Source organism: Egretta garzetta, unplaced genomic scaffold (genome assembly GCF_000687185.1).
Source record: "Egretta garzetta isolate BGI_Z169 unplaced genomic scaffold, ASM68718v1 scaffold68, whole genome shotgun sequence".
NCBI lineage: Eukaryota > Metazoa > Chordata > Aves > Pelecaniformes > Ardeidae > Egretta > Egretta garzetta.
The window spans coordinates 268,668-285,001 of record NW_009260774.1 but is presented as its reverse complement, the minus strand read 5'-3'; the positions used below and the strand labels follow the sequence as shown (position 1 = coordinate 285,001).

Sequence of the window (16,334 nt, the reverse complement as noted above, 5' to 3'; positions counted from 1 at the left end):
AAAATTCATTATGCTGGACGGTCTCACTTTGTCATTTGCCAAAGCACAAAGCGTTAGTAGGGGACGAAATTGGTTTTGAAGAAAAATCAATCGCAAAGCTGAGTGGTTGTGAACGGCAAGGATCAGCGCTCCGACCACGCCTGCCTTTTTGAGAGCTGAATGTTTTGTTTTTAAAAATACAGAGATCACTTAAGGGGAGTAGAGGAGAATGCCAAGAGCGGGACAGTGCCATCTGTCCCAGCAGGAAGGAGGCAAGAACAGCCGCTCCCCCGGGACGGCAGCTACACAGCCATCCCAGCGCCTGCGGAGAAGGGATCGCACTGAAAAAGCGCAAGACGTAGCAGACGATGTTAATGGATGAAGCTATTTAAGTACAGCGCCCCTGTTATCAGCGCTCCTCCTGAAGATACGCCTCTGCGCTTCTCTCCCAGCCGCAGATCCCAGACGGCGATACGACCGCTATTTGGTTCCGACCTGCAAATGCAACGGAAGAGCCCCTGCAAGCTTCGCTGCACTTCCCGTTTATCAAACCAAAAAATGAAGAAAGGTAACTAGGAAGCAGCGTGAATTAAAGCAGGTAACCACCTATTAGAAGCATCCCTACTTGAAAAACGTAAGCATCTGCCCACGGGACATCTCTACCCGGGGCTGAAGGATTATCGGAGCCTGTGGACGGTTACTGCTGACATCAGAACTTCAAGAACGTCCAGCTGCCTGCTCTCGCTTTACCGTTTGCAAGGGGCAGGAAACTTGCAAAGGAAGTACGTGAAGAATCAAGAACGTCCAGCTGCCTGCTCTCGCTTTACCATTTGCAAGGGGCAGGAAACTTGCAAGGAAGAACGTGAAGAAATGCACGCAAGCAGGTCTTGTGTTTTGTTTCGTTAAAATGAATTATGGTAAAACTTCAGAGATACCAGTATCTTCTAGTAACACTTTTCAACAATTAGCTCAAACGTACAAACAAATCATGACTGATCCCGGTGATTCAGTCGCTACCCACGAAGCTATTTCTTCCAAGGGTTTACCGAGTCTCTCCCAAACAGCTTTATGGCCCTTTCCTAGGTCCTTCCTTGTATTCCAGGCGTTTGCAGCCCTGGTTTACAGACCCTTGACACCAGAGTAACTATTTCAGCTCCACCATGAAGGGAAGTCTTTGTGCTGGCACACGGGTGTCACTGGCAGCGTACCGGTGGTGTTAAGCAAGGTGTCCAACCTTGGCCTGCGGGGTGGTAACACGGCACCGTTCCCGCATTTAGGCTACGTCTCCGTTCCTGGCACTCCCCTGATGCTGAAACTACTTTTTTTGCCACTCTCTGTTGGGCAGGTGATCAGCAACTACCTGTAAAATTAAAAGGTGCTAAAACCAGTTCCTCTTGTGATCCCGTGTTCCAAAGGAATAAATACAACTCACCGGTACAGAAAGCCTCCGTCTGAAAACCAGCTCAGAGGAGTAATCTAACTACATCCTGTAGATACCTCAGCTTACAAAAATATGCACCCGCTACCTCCTCTGAGCACCCCACAGCACTGAGTGAGTCAGTAGACTCTTAAGAAAGGAAGCATTAAGTTTCACAAAGGTTTGGACAACGTACAGCGAGGAGACAAGAGCTAGAAGCAGCAAAGGACAGGTCCAATGAGACCAGTTTTGAGTTGGCCAAACACCTTGCGACAGATTTTCAGAATTCTTGTGATACAGATAAAAACAGTGTTAAGTTGGAAAGACTACTGCATTTAAAGAACGCCTACGTGAACTAGAACTCCACAGCTTACTTGTTTCTGCAGATGGAGCTGGACTTTTTTTCCTTATTATTTTTATCCATGTGAATGTAATGATCAAGCTGCATGCTGTACTGCTGAAGTCAACTGCAAGCGCGGAGAAAGAGTAGGACTGTCCCCTAACATTGCCCGACTTGACGTTACACAGCATCTCCTTCATTTTTCTTGTCTGTTCCAAGCCTTTTCTCTAAAATCCTTATCGGGATAGCACAGACCTCCAAACCCACCAAGCATTTCAAAAGCCAGTTTCTTAGGATGTTCAAGGGAGAACTCTAAGACTGAGCTTGGATCAGTGGCTTCTCAGGGCACCTGGAGTTCACAACTCACACTATAAAAATGAGACACACGCCCTTTTTCTGTTTCCAAAACCTGACACGATTTTCTGCCGCATCTGGCAAGATCTCCCCCAAAATTTGGTAACTTGGACAAATTTAAGTTTTGGGAATGAGGGAGACAAGATTCTATTTATTTCTTTTATTGACTTGTTCAGAGGGTTCTGATTGAGCCTGGCAACAGATACTAGAATATGGACAATCTTCTACCTTCTTAAGAGGAGGAACTCACATTAACAACTCGTCAACATGTCTCTCCTCTCATTATCATTGAAATTGGGGTTCTAATGTGCGTATTTAATCCGGTAAAAACAAACGTCCCTACCTTGTATGGAACATAAAGCACTTGGAAAGGCAGGTAGCTTACAGGAATTGGTTATTTCTGTTGAGAGAGATTTAAAATCTTCAAGTTGATTCATGAATATTAAGCTAACCTCTTAACAACTCCAGTGCATTTATTTCAGCAATTACCTTTCATACCAAACTGTAAAGACACTCAAAATATTAATTTTCCAATAAGCATACAAAAATAGTTTCTTACTCTCTTAACCAGTTTATCAAGTTCCTTTTGCTACTTTCCAGTCACCATCCACCTAGCTAAAATAAGTTAGTACAATCATTTGTATGGGCTGTCTGCACACCGGGCAGGGTTTGTTCCTCTTCTTAAGTTTTCTTGCACACGTAAAACACGACATGAGGTGTCCCGTTTTGCCATGTACTATGCAACCATTTTTAGGTCTGCTCTGGCAAATGACGCAGGGCTCTATGCTGGTAACAGGCAGGCTGGATTCCATGCTTTCCTCTTTGTCTTGCGCTTCTCTCTTCTCAGGTTCCTTGTAGTCCTCCTGACTGCTGCAGAACATGCTGCTCGATGTCGATGGCTGCGAATAATCTTCACTTTCCTGGGACTCGGAAATCTGTACCGCTTTATCCTCATTCTCCTCTACAGCTGGTTCTTTATCCTCAGTCGTTTTAACTTTCTTGCAGTCAGGAACATCAAAACCTTCTTCAGACTCTAGGGGGAAGGAACTTTCTAATTTGCTCTTTACCAGTTTATTGCTCTTCTCATCCGGAAGCCAGTCCTCGCGAAGGGCCCAGCATCTGTGGCAATGTCGTGGCAGCGGAGGGTTCATTTCGCTACATTCAGGACACTTCCAGTAATCCTTCAGTGAATTAAAGGTTGGAACAGCTTAAGCTACTTGGAATGCTTACAGCTGAAGTATTCAGAGATTATAAACCATTTGTTATCGCCAAATAACAGTAATCTTGAGCTACCAACTTGTCTATAATTTAAAAATGCCATTCAGCGCTTGGTCCCATTTTATGGTTCTAAATTAAAATAGTCTGATTTTTAAAAGACTCTCTGACTGACTTCCTTCTTGCAGTAGATTTGTGAAATATAAACAGAGGTAGAACAGTAATGATTTATTATTTCTTGGGCAAAACTGAAGAAACCAGACCACAAAAGTCTTCAGAGAACCTCATGAAAAACCCCTGATAAAATGGTCACCGTTCTCATTATTTTCAACAATAGACTGATGAAATGGAAACCATTCAAGACTGAAGGACAGTTAAGCTGTGGGATGCTAAGCTGCTGGTGTGCAACACGGCCGCGTGAGGGCACTCTGACACCGTAGTATTAGAGAATGGAAAACATAGGCCATTTAAAAAAAAAAAAACAAAAAACAAAAAACCAAAAACCAACCACCAACAACAAAACCCCCCCCACCACTATCACATTAAAAACACCCTTCATTTTTAAGGAGAAAGACTCTTAGAAATAATCCATGCCACAGAGGGAATGAAAACAAAAACCAACCCAAAATTTATTTGGAAAGTTTGAAGCACTTTTTAGTTGGAGTCCTAAGTAACATCGGTGGCATCAAAAACTTCAGAGACCAACTTTTAACTCCCTAAACATAACATACAGGCATGTTTTTCCATAGGTGAGCAGCGCTATGTTTTTAGCTGGTGGCTAGCCTCGTGTTTTACACGCATCGTAAAGTCCCCGAGTCCTACAGACCATCAAAGGACTGGAACATTTCAGTCAGTTTTGGACCACAGCTTTGCTCAAGCTTCGACTGTGAATAGCCAGTATAAATAAAGAGATATCACTGCTTTTTAATTCCAGTGTGTGCTTTTTTCACATATGTCTACAAACTTTGCCTCAAACCCCTGAATTTCTTACCACGCTTCAAGAATGGTCTCATAGAATTTGGAAAATGCCTCACAATCTATTAATTACACAGTACTGTTCTGAAAACAGGTTTGCCTTCGCATGTGTATGCTACAGATTCCTTCATTCGGGTTGGACAATAAAACTAGGTAATATGATTTATAGGAAGAGTTTTTTTAAATATACATGACTAAGATGATTTCTTTTTTTTTTGCACTTTCTGCAAAAAGTCAGATTTAAGCTCCAAATAATTTCCTTCCATCAAGTCAGTGAAACCATAAGGTGGTATTTTTTTGTAGTGGATTAGAAAGCTTACTTTTTTTTTTTTTTAAATATCAAGGTTCCTTAATACCCCCATGTTCAGTAATCAAAATATTGTCTTGGAATCTTCAAGCATACAAGAAAAATCACTGGTAACAATAGAATTTATCTATACTCCTTGATCTACTCTGTCAGTTCACCCAACTTATGATGCTTTGCCAGTCAAGTTTTTACTCACAGCTAGAGAAATCTCTGGATCTTCATCAAATGAATCAGCATCACTGTCTTCATCCTGATAAATAGTCAGCTGATATACCTGGTTCAAATAAAAAAAAAAAAGTATTGATGTAACTGGGTTCTGGCATTCAATTAAAAATCTGACAAGTTTTTAATCTGATAGATTTTCTGACAGACTTTTAATCAAATGTAATAAATAGTGCACATAAGATAATTCATGTTAGCAAGTAATTCCACAAAATCTGATGACTGGTTTGGGGGAATTGAAGAAAAATGTAGAGTAGACAGATAGAAGGTATCAGTTTCTCGAGTAGAGCTGATCCTTCCCCTCTGGCTCAGCATTGGTGAGGCCACACCTGGAGCAGTGTCCAGCTCTGGGCTCCCCAGGACATGAGAGATACAGAGCTACCGGGGAGAGTTCAGTAAAGGGCCATGCAGATGATGAAGGGATTGGAGGAACTCTCACATGAGGAAAGGCCAAGAGCTGGGACCATTCAGCCTAGAGACCTCAGCTCAGAGGGGATCTTATCAATGTGTATAAATACCTGAAGGGAGGGTGTAAAGCCAGGCTCTCTTCAGTGGTGCTCAGTGATGGCACCAGAGGCAACTGGCACAAATTAAAACACAAGAGGTTCTGTCTGAACGTCAGGAGACACTTTTTTAATGGTGAGGGTGACCAAGTGCTGGCATGGGTTGCCCGGAGCAGCTGTGGAGCCTCCATCCTCGGAGATATTCAAAAGCTGTCCGGACAAAGCACTGGGCAGTCAGCTCTGCTTGAGCCAGAGGGACTGGGTAAGATGGCATACGGAGGCCCCTTCCAACCTCAACCATTCTGCAATTCTCACCACTGCTGCTGGGAGCAGGGGCACGCCTCCATCCTTTCTTCCTCCAAATCACTGTCTTATCTCAGGGTGCAGCTCCACCACACTATAACCCGGTGTGCATTGGTACAGTCAGTCCCATTCAGCCCTTCAAGTACCACAACCGTGTACGTCCCTGACACATTCTGCGTCTGGTACTTAACCAACCTTGCCATGAGCCGATTCACCTCTTTGAAGTAACAGAAAACTAACCCAGAAAAAAATAATTTCCCTCTTCCTTCCTGACATTCCAGATATCTAGATCTCTCAAAAACAATGGTAATAACAATTCTACTGTCTTCTTGCCTCCTAATGAAAATTTCTAAAATTGCGTTTCAGCATCTCTATGAAATGCTTTTATTCCTGGAAGCAAATGATTCAGAAATATTCCTTTGCAAAGAGTTGCTAGGAAAGTTTTCACTCAGTATTAAAGCTGCTGTCAAAGCTCAACACATACTTCTATAATTAAAAATGCAGGAATAGACTCAAGTACACACACTGCCATCGATTCCAACAGCTAGCGAGTGAAGTTAAAAACCAGACATTTCCAGACTGCCAAGAGCCTGTTTCAGAGCCCACGGAAAGCCTTGGCGCCGTTCTGGTTACTTCCTGGTGGGTGTGTAACGGTGACCAACTGCACAGGCATGTAATTTGATTTAATGAACTACTGGGTGGAGTTTGTGACACAGCACACGCAGTCCCGAAATAAACCTGAAGCATTACTTCTTGTTGGAATCTCAACACAGAATTATTCCTGCAAGTTTCCCTCCCCCTCTCACCCCCCACCCCAAGTTAAAAAAAAAAACCAAACAAAACAAGTATGTACCTCATCATCTTCATCTGTAAGCTCCAGTCCTTCTTCATTATGGCTATAATCTTCTGAATAAATAGACTCAACTTCAAACTCTACACTGAACTGGTCTGAAACAGAACTGTGGTCAAACCAATCGGAGTTTTCGCTTAATGAACTGGCATCAAGATCCTGAAAAAAGAGAGAAAGTACACATTGACCCTCAGCAGTCCATATCCATAACCACTACTGTTAAGACAGCTCATAAAATAAAACTGAACTACTCAGTTTAGTTAGCTATGGAAGAAATGAGACCAGCTGCTGTTAGACAGACCATCTTTTATGAGACAAACGGATCATAGGTAGGTAAAAATAAAGCCAGATCTGAAAGCCAGATCTTGTCAGCTCTGTAACAGAGGCTGCAGTCAACCTACAGCCAACTTGAGGACTGCTGCTACCACTTCCCAAAGGCTCTCATAAGAAGTGAAAGAAGAGAGGCAAGATGACGCTGTCTTTTGGCACCATGTCATTAAATCCTCTATGCTCATCAACTTTGTTAACCTTAAATTGAGACAGTGGCTAAACAACTGCAAAATAGCAAGCGTGAAGAGACAGTGTTAGTTCTGTCAATTCAGAATACACTGTATGACTAGGAATATTGTGAGTTTAGCTCTTCATGGCTTAACCTAATCACAGATAATCTGCCTCAAGTGTTTGCTTGAAAACACTAAAAACCAGCAAAGGCTTGGAAAATGAATATAGCGTTATCACCAGGGCACTTCTGCGTACAGTTACCGAAGCTGTATCAGAACTACCAGATGCCCAGAAGCACCAACTATTCTAAATTATGGAACGCCTGTAACTGCTTTCACTTTCTTAGCATTCTAAGAAACACTTATTTTAAAACACAAAATATATCTCACGTTTTTCAATACTGCACCAAGCAGTACAAATCTGGTTTTAAAGAACATTCAGAGTTAATATTTTTAAAAATTTCACTTCAGCTTTGTCAGCAGATCTATGAAAGACTCCACTCCACCCACACACCAACTTCTCTTTCAGCCTCTTTTCTCTCCTCAGACACCACTGAAGGCACTGCTGCTTTTGATTAAGAACACGATGTTTTAAGATGCGTATTTGCCCTTGTGGTATCTGCAAAATTTGTACCACAAAAAAAATGTATTTTGACTTACAGGAATGGAAAGAGAATCTGTTGAATCGCTGCTATTGCTTCTTTCACGGCACAGACCACTGACTACACACCATGAGAGACTTTCATCAAACGTCAACGAAATGCTGTCTGACTTGTGTCGTTTTCTTCTGTCACTATGCAGATCATCTGAAGAATTTTCTTCTGGGCACATTCAAGAAGTTTTATTACTCCAAAAACATCTACACAATGTGCAGTTTTGAATAATCTTAACAGAAACTTAAAATATAATTTACTTATATAGGAATTTAAGAAAAATAAAGTCACTCTATTATTCTATGGGGAAAAAAGTAAAAGCACCAAAACCTTTTTTTAAAAAGACACAGTAACATTGAGAAACATGAAAAAGTGTGAAACATTCCTGAAACCAGTATTTCGGGGGCTGGCTTTCCCAACTTGTCCCATCAGTACAGCTTGTAAATGGCAGTCTCCACATGCAGGAAATAAAACTGCAAATTTGGAAGCATCTTTACTCCACACATGACACATTGAACCCCTTCTAATTTTGAGGAACACAGTTAGGATCTTAATTGTCCTAGCTCCCTCTACAGTCAGTAGACAGAAAGGCACTTTCAGAGGGCTTCCGAGTCCATCCCAGCATTTGCAGGGAGACAGAGCAACTAGCTCCCACGTCACATGCATACAAAGGACTTCATGCTAGGCAAGGTAAGTTCAGGTTCAAGTTTCAGACACCTCAACAAATTTATCGGTTAACAGTTGCACTATATGTAATCGCATTTACTCGACAGGATTTTTGTAACAGACCGTTACGACTTTCACCACACACTAGCAAGAAAATCTTCAAGGCATACTATGTAAAATTGAACTCTGAAAGCATTGCTTTAAGCTCTGTTTATTCAATATGCTTGGTTTGAAGGCAAAAAGACAATGCTTTTTAAATACATCGTGTTTTGAAACAAGCACCTACAGCAGCATAAGGAGTAGGGGGACAGCATTTTTAGTGGTAGGCAAGTCAAAATTCAGCTCCACTGACTTTTAGAGTTCTTGGTAAGAAACAATTTTATTAAAAAAGGCGTTGCAAAGTCAGTACGTAAGTGCAGCGGAGTGAAAACACCTCAAGAGGCCTTACAACTTGCTTCAACAGACCTCAGTAAGAGCCTGCTGCCCCCCTAGAGGTGCCTTCTGCACCCACCCTCTATTGCCCAGCTTCTCCCTTGCCTTGCAAAACACACCCTGACAATCCACGAGTCTTCAAGTCTTGAATCTTTCATTGTAAAGGAAAAGAGAACAAAACACTTGTACATACTTTGAGACTTCTCTTACTTTCCCTTGGTGCTTCTTGGCTCAGCCCCTCTCTTTTTCTTTTTCCGCCCTGAGAGCCCCACCAAATTTGGTGCCCCCAGGCCCAAGGGTTGCTCCTGTCCATCGTTGTCCTCATTTAGTTGTCATGGCTCCATGCTGTACTGATACTGTATCACCACAAGGTTTCTATACACTATATAAGCGGCTCCAAAGGAGCCGCTACCATCCCAATTTAACAAGAATAGTGGTTTAAAAGGAAGATTTCCTATAAATTAGAAAAAAAGTGTATATAAAAACACTATATTAAAAGAACTTTTAAGGTTGTAACAAACTAATAAATGGATGCAAAGACAAGAGTTAATAATCAAACCTACAATAAGTAAGCACAACACAGGACCTTATGTGCTCTGGGTCATGCCTAAATATTACAGGTTGTGATGCTTAATCGAGACTTTCCATCCTTTCACTAGTTTTTGTTACAACATTAAGAAGTTCTTTTAATTTAGTGCAAACCGCTCAGCAACGCAGCACAGTTTTTGGACTGACTAACATAACAGTGGCCTATGATGAACACAAAAAAATACTACACAAAAGCTGAGGAACCAAAAAATGTTCCCGAGCAACTGAAGAAAAGAAAGTTCTATGCAGCGACAGAAGGTTATCACTGCCCAGGTAGTTACAACTGACAAGTCAAGAGGTAACAGAAGTAAGTGATGGAACACACTAATGTAAGAAATTCCACACAACAGTATTTAAGTAGAACTGTAGAGAACACTTCCATTGAGAAATTTATTCAGGTTTATGCTGACCAGCTTGTTACTTGCTAATTATCAGAATAAACATTCCACATTTTGAAAATGTATTTGCCAGTGATTGCTGAATAACCACGAGAAAGAGGAGACAAATACGATTCCTAAGTCACCAGACTTTTAAAAAAGCGCTTAAGGAATGATCAGGTACCTAAATATATCCAAAATCATCCCATATTACTACCAGACCTTTGAAATACAAAATTTTGTGGTCGCCTAGGGAGGGAACTGAAGTGAATTTGACTATGTCGGTCTATTACAAAGTGTTCTCATCAGGAAGAAAACACAACCGTTGATGTGAACAAGTTTAACAGAACTGTGGAACACGTTATTCCATCATCTTACTAACAGTTCTAGCGATCTGAACTGTAACATGATACTGGAGCAATGCAAGGAATCACATATTTTCTTCCAGACTGAAACATTTTGTTTTAGATAAGCAGAGCAACATGAATTGTATTTCACAGCATCTTCCTTAAGTCAGTAAGACAACAGAATGTCCTTTTTTCCCTTAAGTGGTCAAGCTACTGAAAGCTCTGCATCATAAATCCACACATACCAGATTCACTGTGTGTTCTCCTCCTAGATGATGTAGTTGGTCGGGAAGTCACGTTTGATGAAGTCTGCTTCTCTTCTAACTCTTGCATAGATTCCTGGTTAACAGAAATACTGAGTAAGCCTGAGTTTAAGTATGAGGTAAAAGGCTAGAATCAACTAATTGCATCTAAAGCATTGACACTGTCGTGCAAAACTAAATAGAATTTACATGTCAGAACATCTAATAAAAAAAAAAAAAATCACCTTTAGAACATTTTCTTCTTCAAGCTGAAATCTGGCATCATCCTCAGGTGTGTCAGCAAGCGTAGAGTCTGAAACCAATCCAAAACAAAACCCCATAATACAGCACAGCAGAAAAAGTAAATTTCAGGCTCAAAACCATTAGAGTAAAAGCAAAGTCCTGCCTGACCAACCTGATTTCCTTCTATGACCAGGTGACCAGCCTAGTGGATAAGGGAAAGGCTGTGAATGTTGTCTACCTAGACTTCAGCAAAGCCTTTGACACTGTTTCCAACAGCATTCTCCCAGAGAAGCTGGCAGCTCATGGCTTAGACAGGCGCACCCTTTGATGGGTAAAAAATGCTCAGTAAGTCTGTAGGCGACCCCAAGTGGGCAGGAATGTCGATCTGCTGGAGGGGAGGAGGGGTTTGCACAGTGATCTGGACAGGCTGGATCAATGGGCCCAGGCCAATTCTCCAAGGTTCAACAAGGCCAAGTGCCAGGTCCTGCCCTTGGGTCACAACAACCCCATGCAACGCTACAGGCTTGGGGAAGAGTGGCTGGAAAGCTGCCCATCAGAAAGGGACCTGGGGGTGCTGGTTGGCAGCCAACTGAATATGAGCTAGCAGTGTACCCAGGTGGCCAAGAAGGCCAACAGCATCTTGGCTTCTATCAGGAATAGTGTGGCCAGCAGGACCAGGGAAGCAATTGTGCCCCTGTACTCAGCACTGGTGAGGCTGCACCTTGAAAACCGTGTTCAGTTTTGGGCCCCTCACTACAAGATGTTGCGTTGCTAGAACGTGTCCAGAGGAGAGCAACAAAGCTGTGAGGGGTCTGGAGCACAAGTTTTATGAGGAGCGGCTGAGGGAACTGGGGTTGTTTAGCCTGGAGAAAAGGAGGCTGAGGGGAGACCTTATCACTCTCTAAAACTGTCTGAAAGGAGGCTGTAGTGAGGTGGGGGTCAGTATCTTCTCTCTGGTAACATGCAATAGGACAAGAAGAAATAGCCTCAAGTTGCACCATGGGAGGTTTAGATTGGATACTAGGAAAAATTTCTTCACTGCAAGGGTTGTCAGGCATTGGAACTGGCTGCCCAGGTTGAGTCCCCATCCCTGGAGGGATTTAAAAGATTTGTGTATGTGGTGCTTAGGGACATGGTTTAGTGGTGGGATGGCAGTGTTCGGTTAACAGTTGGACTTGATAATTTTAAAGGTCTTTTCCAACCTAAATGATTCTATGATTCAAGGGAGAGAAGCTAACTGCACATATCCCGTTCCTTTGCTTTTCAGGTGTGTGCAGCACTTTCCCTGTAACATTACTGAAGTGGGAAAGTGGGGAGGAAGAAGAAATCTTGACTACAACATAGCTCAGAATTTTACTAGAGATGCCTTCAAATGAAAGCTGCGCGTTAGCTGGGATTCTGCAGGTAGGAAAGAATATAGGCAGGGAACATTTTACACTTCTTCCTCTCCAAAGTATATTTTACTAGCTATCATCTTATGGGAACACTGAATTAAAAAGACATTAAACAGAAGAAAAATTAACGGCTCTTAATTCTATATGCTTACTACCAGACAGACCGTGAATCAATAAATTGTCTTTCAAGAAAAGAATCTGAGAGATAGTTTAAGATTGCAAGCATAATAAGAGACAATGAAGAGAGTGTGTTTCCCCATCTTCAGCAGCTGAACACTTGCCTTTAGGAAGAATCAGAAACAAAGAGCGTCTTAATAGGGATTTAGAAGCCAATTTACAAAATGGCTTCCATTGTTTAACTTCTGGTTCACTCCTCATATTAGCCAAAAGTTAAAGCTATATTGAACATTTTTATACTTCAGGAAAGATGACTGTATGTAACAACTGTAGGTATTCCCCATTTATGGAGCGGCTATCCGCAAAGTTACCACAAAGCTACTTGTTTAAGTATACATACTTTTAAAGGAGGACTCAGTGTATAACTGAGGGTGACCAGTTCTAAACGTACCCCACATTCAGTTTTGAAAATTAGAACAGAACATGAACAGAAAGAATAAAAAGCATTTGCCCTGATGTCACTGCTGGCACAAGTTCAAGAAGCTAATTTTTGGTATTAAAACTTTTTATATTGTTGAGGGCTTTGTCTGCAAGATATGCAAGCAAACGACTAATTTTTCAGCTTAGTCCTCTGTGTTCAGCTCTGACTGTGCTTGTTCTGGTCCTAGTCTGACAAAATTACACAAATGCTGTTCAGTTTTTCTTTTTTTCCTCCCACACAAGAAACAGTGTTTGCTCCGATTCACTATTTGTGATCTCTCTGGACAGCAGTGTGTAAAGCCAAATAGCTAATTATGGAGAGATCAATGTTAGCTGATCACTACATGCACAATGCATTAATGTAAGTTATATTTTCTTCACTACTATTTCCCAAAACAAAAAGTCCTCCCAAACTAGCTTACCTTGTTGATTGATTGCTATCAGATTTCTGGAAATCATTGAATATAGTCTCCTTAGATGGGGATAAAGAAAGAGATGTTGCAAGTTAGCTACATGTAATTATAAAAGAGACCTTACCATCTCTGAAGATGCAAAGAGTTAAAAAAAAAAAAAGGCCATACGCGTTACGTTCTCCGTTATTTCACACCCAGACTCTCAGAAAAGAATCCGATTTTACCTGTGTTCTTTAACTGAAAAGCTTGTTACTCCAAATAAATCCCCCAGGAGATCATTTGCACAGTGTACAATATGTTGCTGTTTTTCATCATATAATTGTTTAGACATAATATATTGTCCAAGATAGAATATTACCTGTAAGATAAAGGACATACACAGACATTAAATACCCAGGTTCTGTTGTTAAGTTTAAGTGCAAGAGAAAACACATTAAATTCCTTGAGATTTGCTCTTCTGACTTTGCCTAAAACTCCCTTTGAGCTGTGATTTTCAACTATCATTCCTCAAGTACTGTTCTACTGACCACCAGGTACTTCTGTTCAGATTTTGTGAACTTGCTAAACACCACCTAACAAGTCAGCAGGAGAATGAAAACAATACCTTGTCTCAGTATCTTCTAGATAAGCTGTGAACTACACTGCCCCCCATTCACCCAAAACAAAAGAACAATCTATCTGTATTCACCGTAACCTACCGTTAGTGATTAAAAGTTCTCACCTCCTTCATAGTAAAAGTGTCCTTTTCTGCACCAGCTAACTTTAACAACTTCAACAACAGTGGCTTTGGTTTAACCTGTGTGGGGAAGAAAAACAGTATGCACCAATTATTCACCAAACAAAACTATTTATACAGGTTAGCTTCCTCCTTCTGTATTAATCTGATACACAAACACACAACTATATTAAAATCTATCCACATCCAAGTTTTTTACCTTGCAAAGTTAAACTTAAAATAACACGAACCCAATCATACCGAACTTCTCATACACAGCACCTCTTAGCTCAAATCCCAATCTTTCATCAGTACATACAGATTCCTCAGTTTGAGCTACAGGATTCATTTGGTGGTTCCAAGTACAGGGCTGGGCGCTGGGGAATTCAGCTTCACTCCTTTCGTCCTTACAGTGACTCCCAAAGGGGAGGGAGGGAGGGAGGAAGGCAAATGGACCTCTGAGACTGCCAGGTCCAGAGAGCAAGTCACAAAGCAAACCACTCATCCACCTCTTTCCTAGTCTCTTCCTGTGACACTTTCTGGGGCTGCGGTTTTGCATTTGCCAGCTGGGCTGCCTTACCCTTGAAGACTTTTCTTAGCTGGGATAAGCACACCCTGTCCTTTCCATCATACTTCAATCGCTCCAACCTCCGCAACGGCCTCCCACTCACCCACTGTGCCAGCAGAGTGATATCTGCAGCCAGTTTATAACAATTTATGAGGTAGAAAGTTTTTTTTTTTTTTTAAAAATTTTTTTCCCCCCCCTTTTTTTTTTTTTTTTTTTTTTTTTTTTTTCTTCTCTCCTTCTGGCTAGAGCAGTGCCCTGATCCCATTCACCACACTGTTGCACAAACAGCTGTGCCAGTACCACTGCAGTAGATGAGAACAAGCTGCAGAGGCTGCCACAACTACAAAGAAAATGCCTGTGGAGCCACTGGCGGTTCCCAGTGCAGTATGTTCTAGTATTGCCACTTTAACAATAGCATAACCATTCCAAGAACAGGCTAACATTTAGCTATCCTAATATAGTCCCTACAAGAAGAAAGAAGTATTATAGAAAAGAAACATTTTACAGAAAAGCATGAATAAAATATCACGAGACAAGGAATAAATACTTAAGGCAAGGTGTGAGAACTTCCCTCCATTCCATTTCAAATATCTGCTAAAACCAATGTTAAGTTTTAATGCACTGACAAGAGATTAGTTGCAAGAATCAGACATAATGAAAACAATAAACAAGGTTGTGGACAATGTTAGATGTCTATTTACCCCTTCCTAAGTGCTGAATTTTTTTTACAGCATGCAACACATATTGCAGTTTCATAAAGGAAGCAAAGAGTAACTTATTAAACTATTAATGACAGCTGAGCATAGGAAGGCAAAGCAGTTTCAGATCTCTGAATCCGCAGCTAGACCCACGGGTTCAGATCCTTTTACTCCCCAGTGCTCTCTCCTTGACTCCTCTAAGCATGAAGTTCTTCTGCCATGCAGATCTGACTGCAAACGGTAGCAACACATTATGATTTAAAAAAAAAGAACAAATGAAAACAAAAAAAAAAGCAACTTTGAACAGTTGGCTGTTCTGTTACTTCACTTTTCTAAAGTTCTGCTATCAGCTATAAGCTTTAGCCTTCTACAAAAAGTAATCCAGTTAAACTGTCATTGTACACACCCCGTTTTTAGCTTGCATCTCAGGTATAGGCTTCCATCCTCAGGAAGATTCACATAAAAAGCCAGGACAACGTAACTGTCACTGTATCAAGAAAAGGCTGGATATGCAAAGCCATAAACACAAACGATGACTCTTATTACAAAACTTGCTTATGAATTCCCATAGAAGAGAAAGTGAAAATGCCAAATTCAAAAGCCTTGCGTTGTCACAAGCCACTTCCACACACAGCGTACGTTTTGCACAACGGAGATCTTCTACTACTCTTCAGTTACGAACTGTTAACGAAATTTCCACCACGGAAAACCTGCCGTGATCGAATCGGACCATAAGATCCTTCTCATTAAAAGAAAGCAACCTCACCACCAAAGGTCTCCAAGAAACAAGAGTCTAGACCTAAACCATCGCCCTCCACTCTCAACCACGAATGAGAAAGACTTGCTTCACCAGCACAGGATCACAGAGAGCCCGTCTTCACCGGATTTCCTGGCTTTTCTCTAACGGCCGCCCGCTGAGCAAAGGGGCCCTTCCGAATGCGCAGGTAACAGCTCTGCAAAAGGCACGAAAAAGTCGCGCGTCCAACGGAGCTACTGACCAGCGCCTCTTGCTCCGACGCGGTGACAGAGGAGCCATCCGTAAGGGAGGACATCTTGGTATTGCACATGAGCCCGTCTTCACCGGATTTCCTGGCTTTTCTCTAACGGCCGCCCGCTGAGCAAAGGGGCCCTTCCGAATGCGCAGGTAACAGCTCTGCAAAAGGCACGAAAAAGTCGCGCGTCCAACGGAGCTACTGACCAGCGCCTCTTGCTCCGACGCGGTGACAGAGGAGCCATCCGTAAGGGAGGACATCTTGGTATTGCACATTTGCCTGTAATTAAGGGGAGAAACGCCTCAAAACGTGGAACACAGCTGCACGCCCCCAGCTCCCCCCCCGCCCCCCGCACTCCGCAGCCCCGGCGGTGCCCACTCACCTCGGTGCCCTCGTCCAGCCCGCAACGCCGGGCTCCGGCGGCCGGTATCCGGGGCGGGGCGG

At 42.1% G+C, this 16,334-nt stretch overlaps 1 protein-coding gene across 2 annotated transcripts; it reads right to left on the bottom strand.

Moving 5' to 3' along the window:
• Nucleotides 1-779: 779 nt before the first annotated feature.
• Nucleotides 780-15,965, bottom strand: MDM2 (MDM2 proto-oncogene). 2 transcript variants are annotated; one of them, XM_009646251.2, is made up of 10 exons: nucleotides 15,897-15,965; nucleotides 13,639-13,713; nucleotides 13,142-13,275; nucleotides 12,927-12,976; nucleotides 10,516-10,583; nucleotides 10,274-10,367; nucleotides 7,626-7,786; nucleotides 6,469-6,624; nucleotides 4,784-4,861; nucleotides 780-3,271 (listed from the first exon to the last, which is right to left on the bottom strand). In XM_009646251.2, exons 1-10 carry the CDS (start codon nucleotides 15,963-15,965, stop codon nucleotides 2,702-2,704), a joined length of 1,455 nt encoding a protein of 484 aa, XP_009644546.1. In that variant the 3' UTR covers nucleotides 780-2,701. The 2 variants fall into 2 exon arrangements, with proteins under 2 accessions (XP_009644546.1, XP_009644548.1); XM_009646253.2 differs by having other exon boundaries at nucleotides 7,626-7,783.
• Between the last annotated feature and the right edge of the window lie 369 nt (nucleotides 15,966-16,334).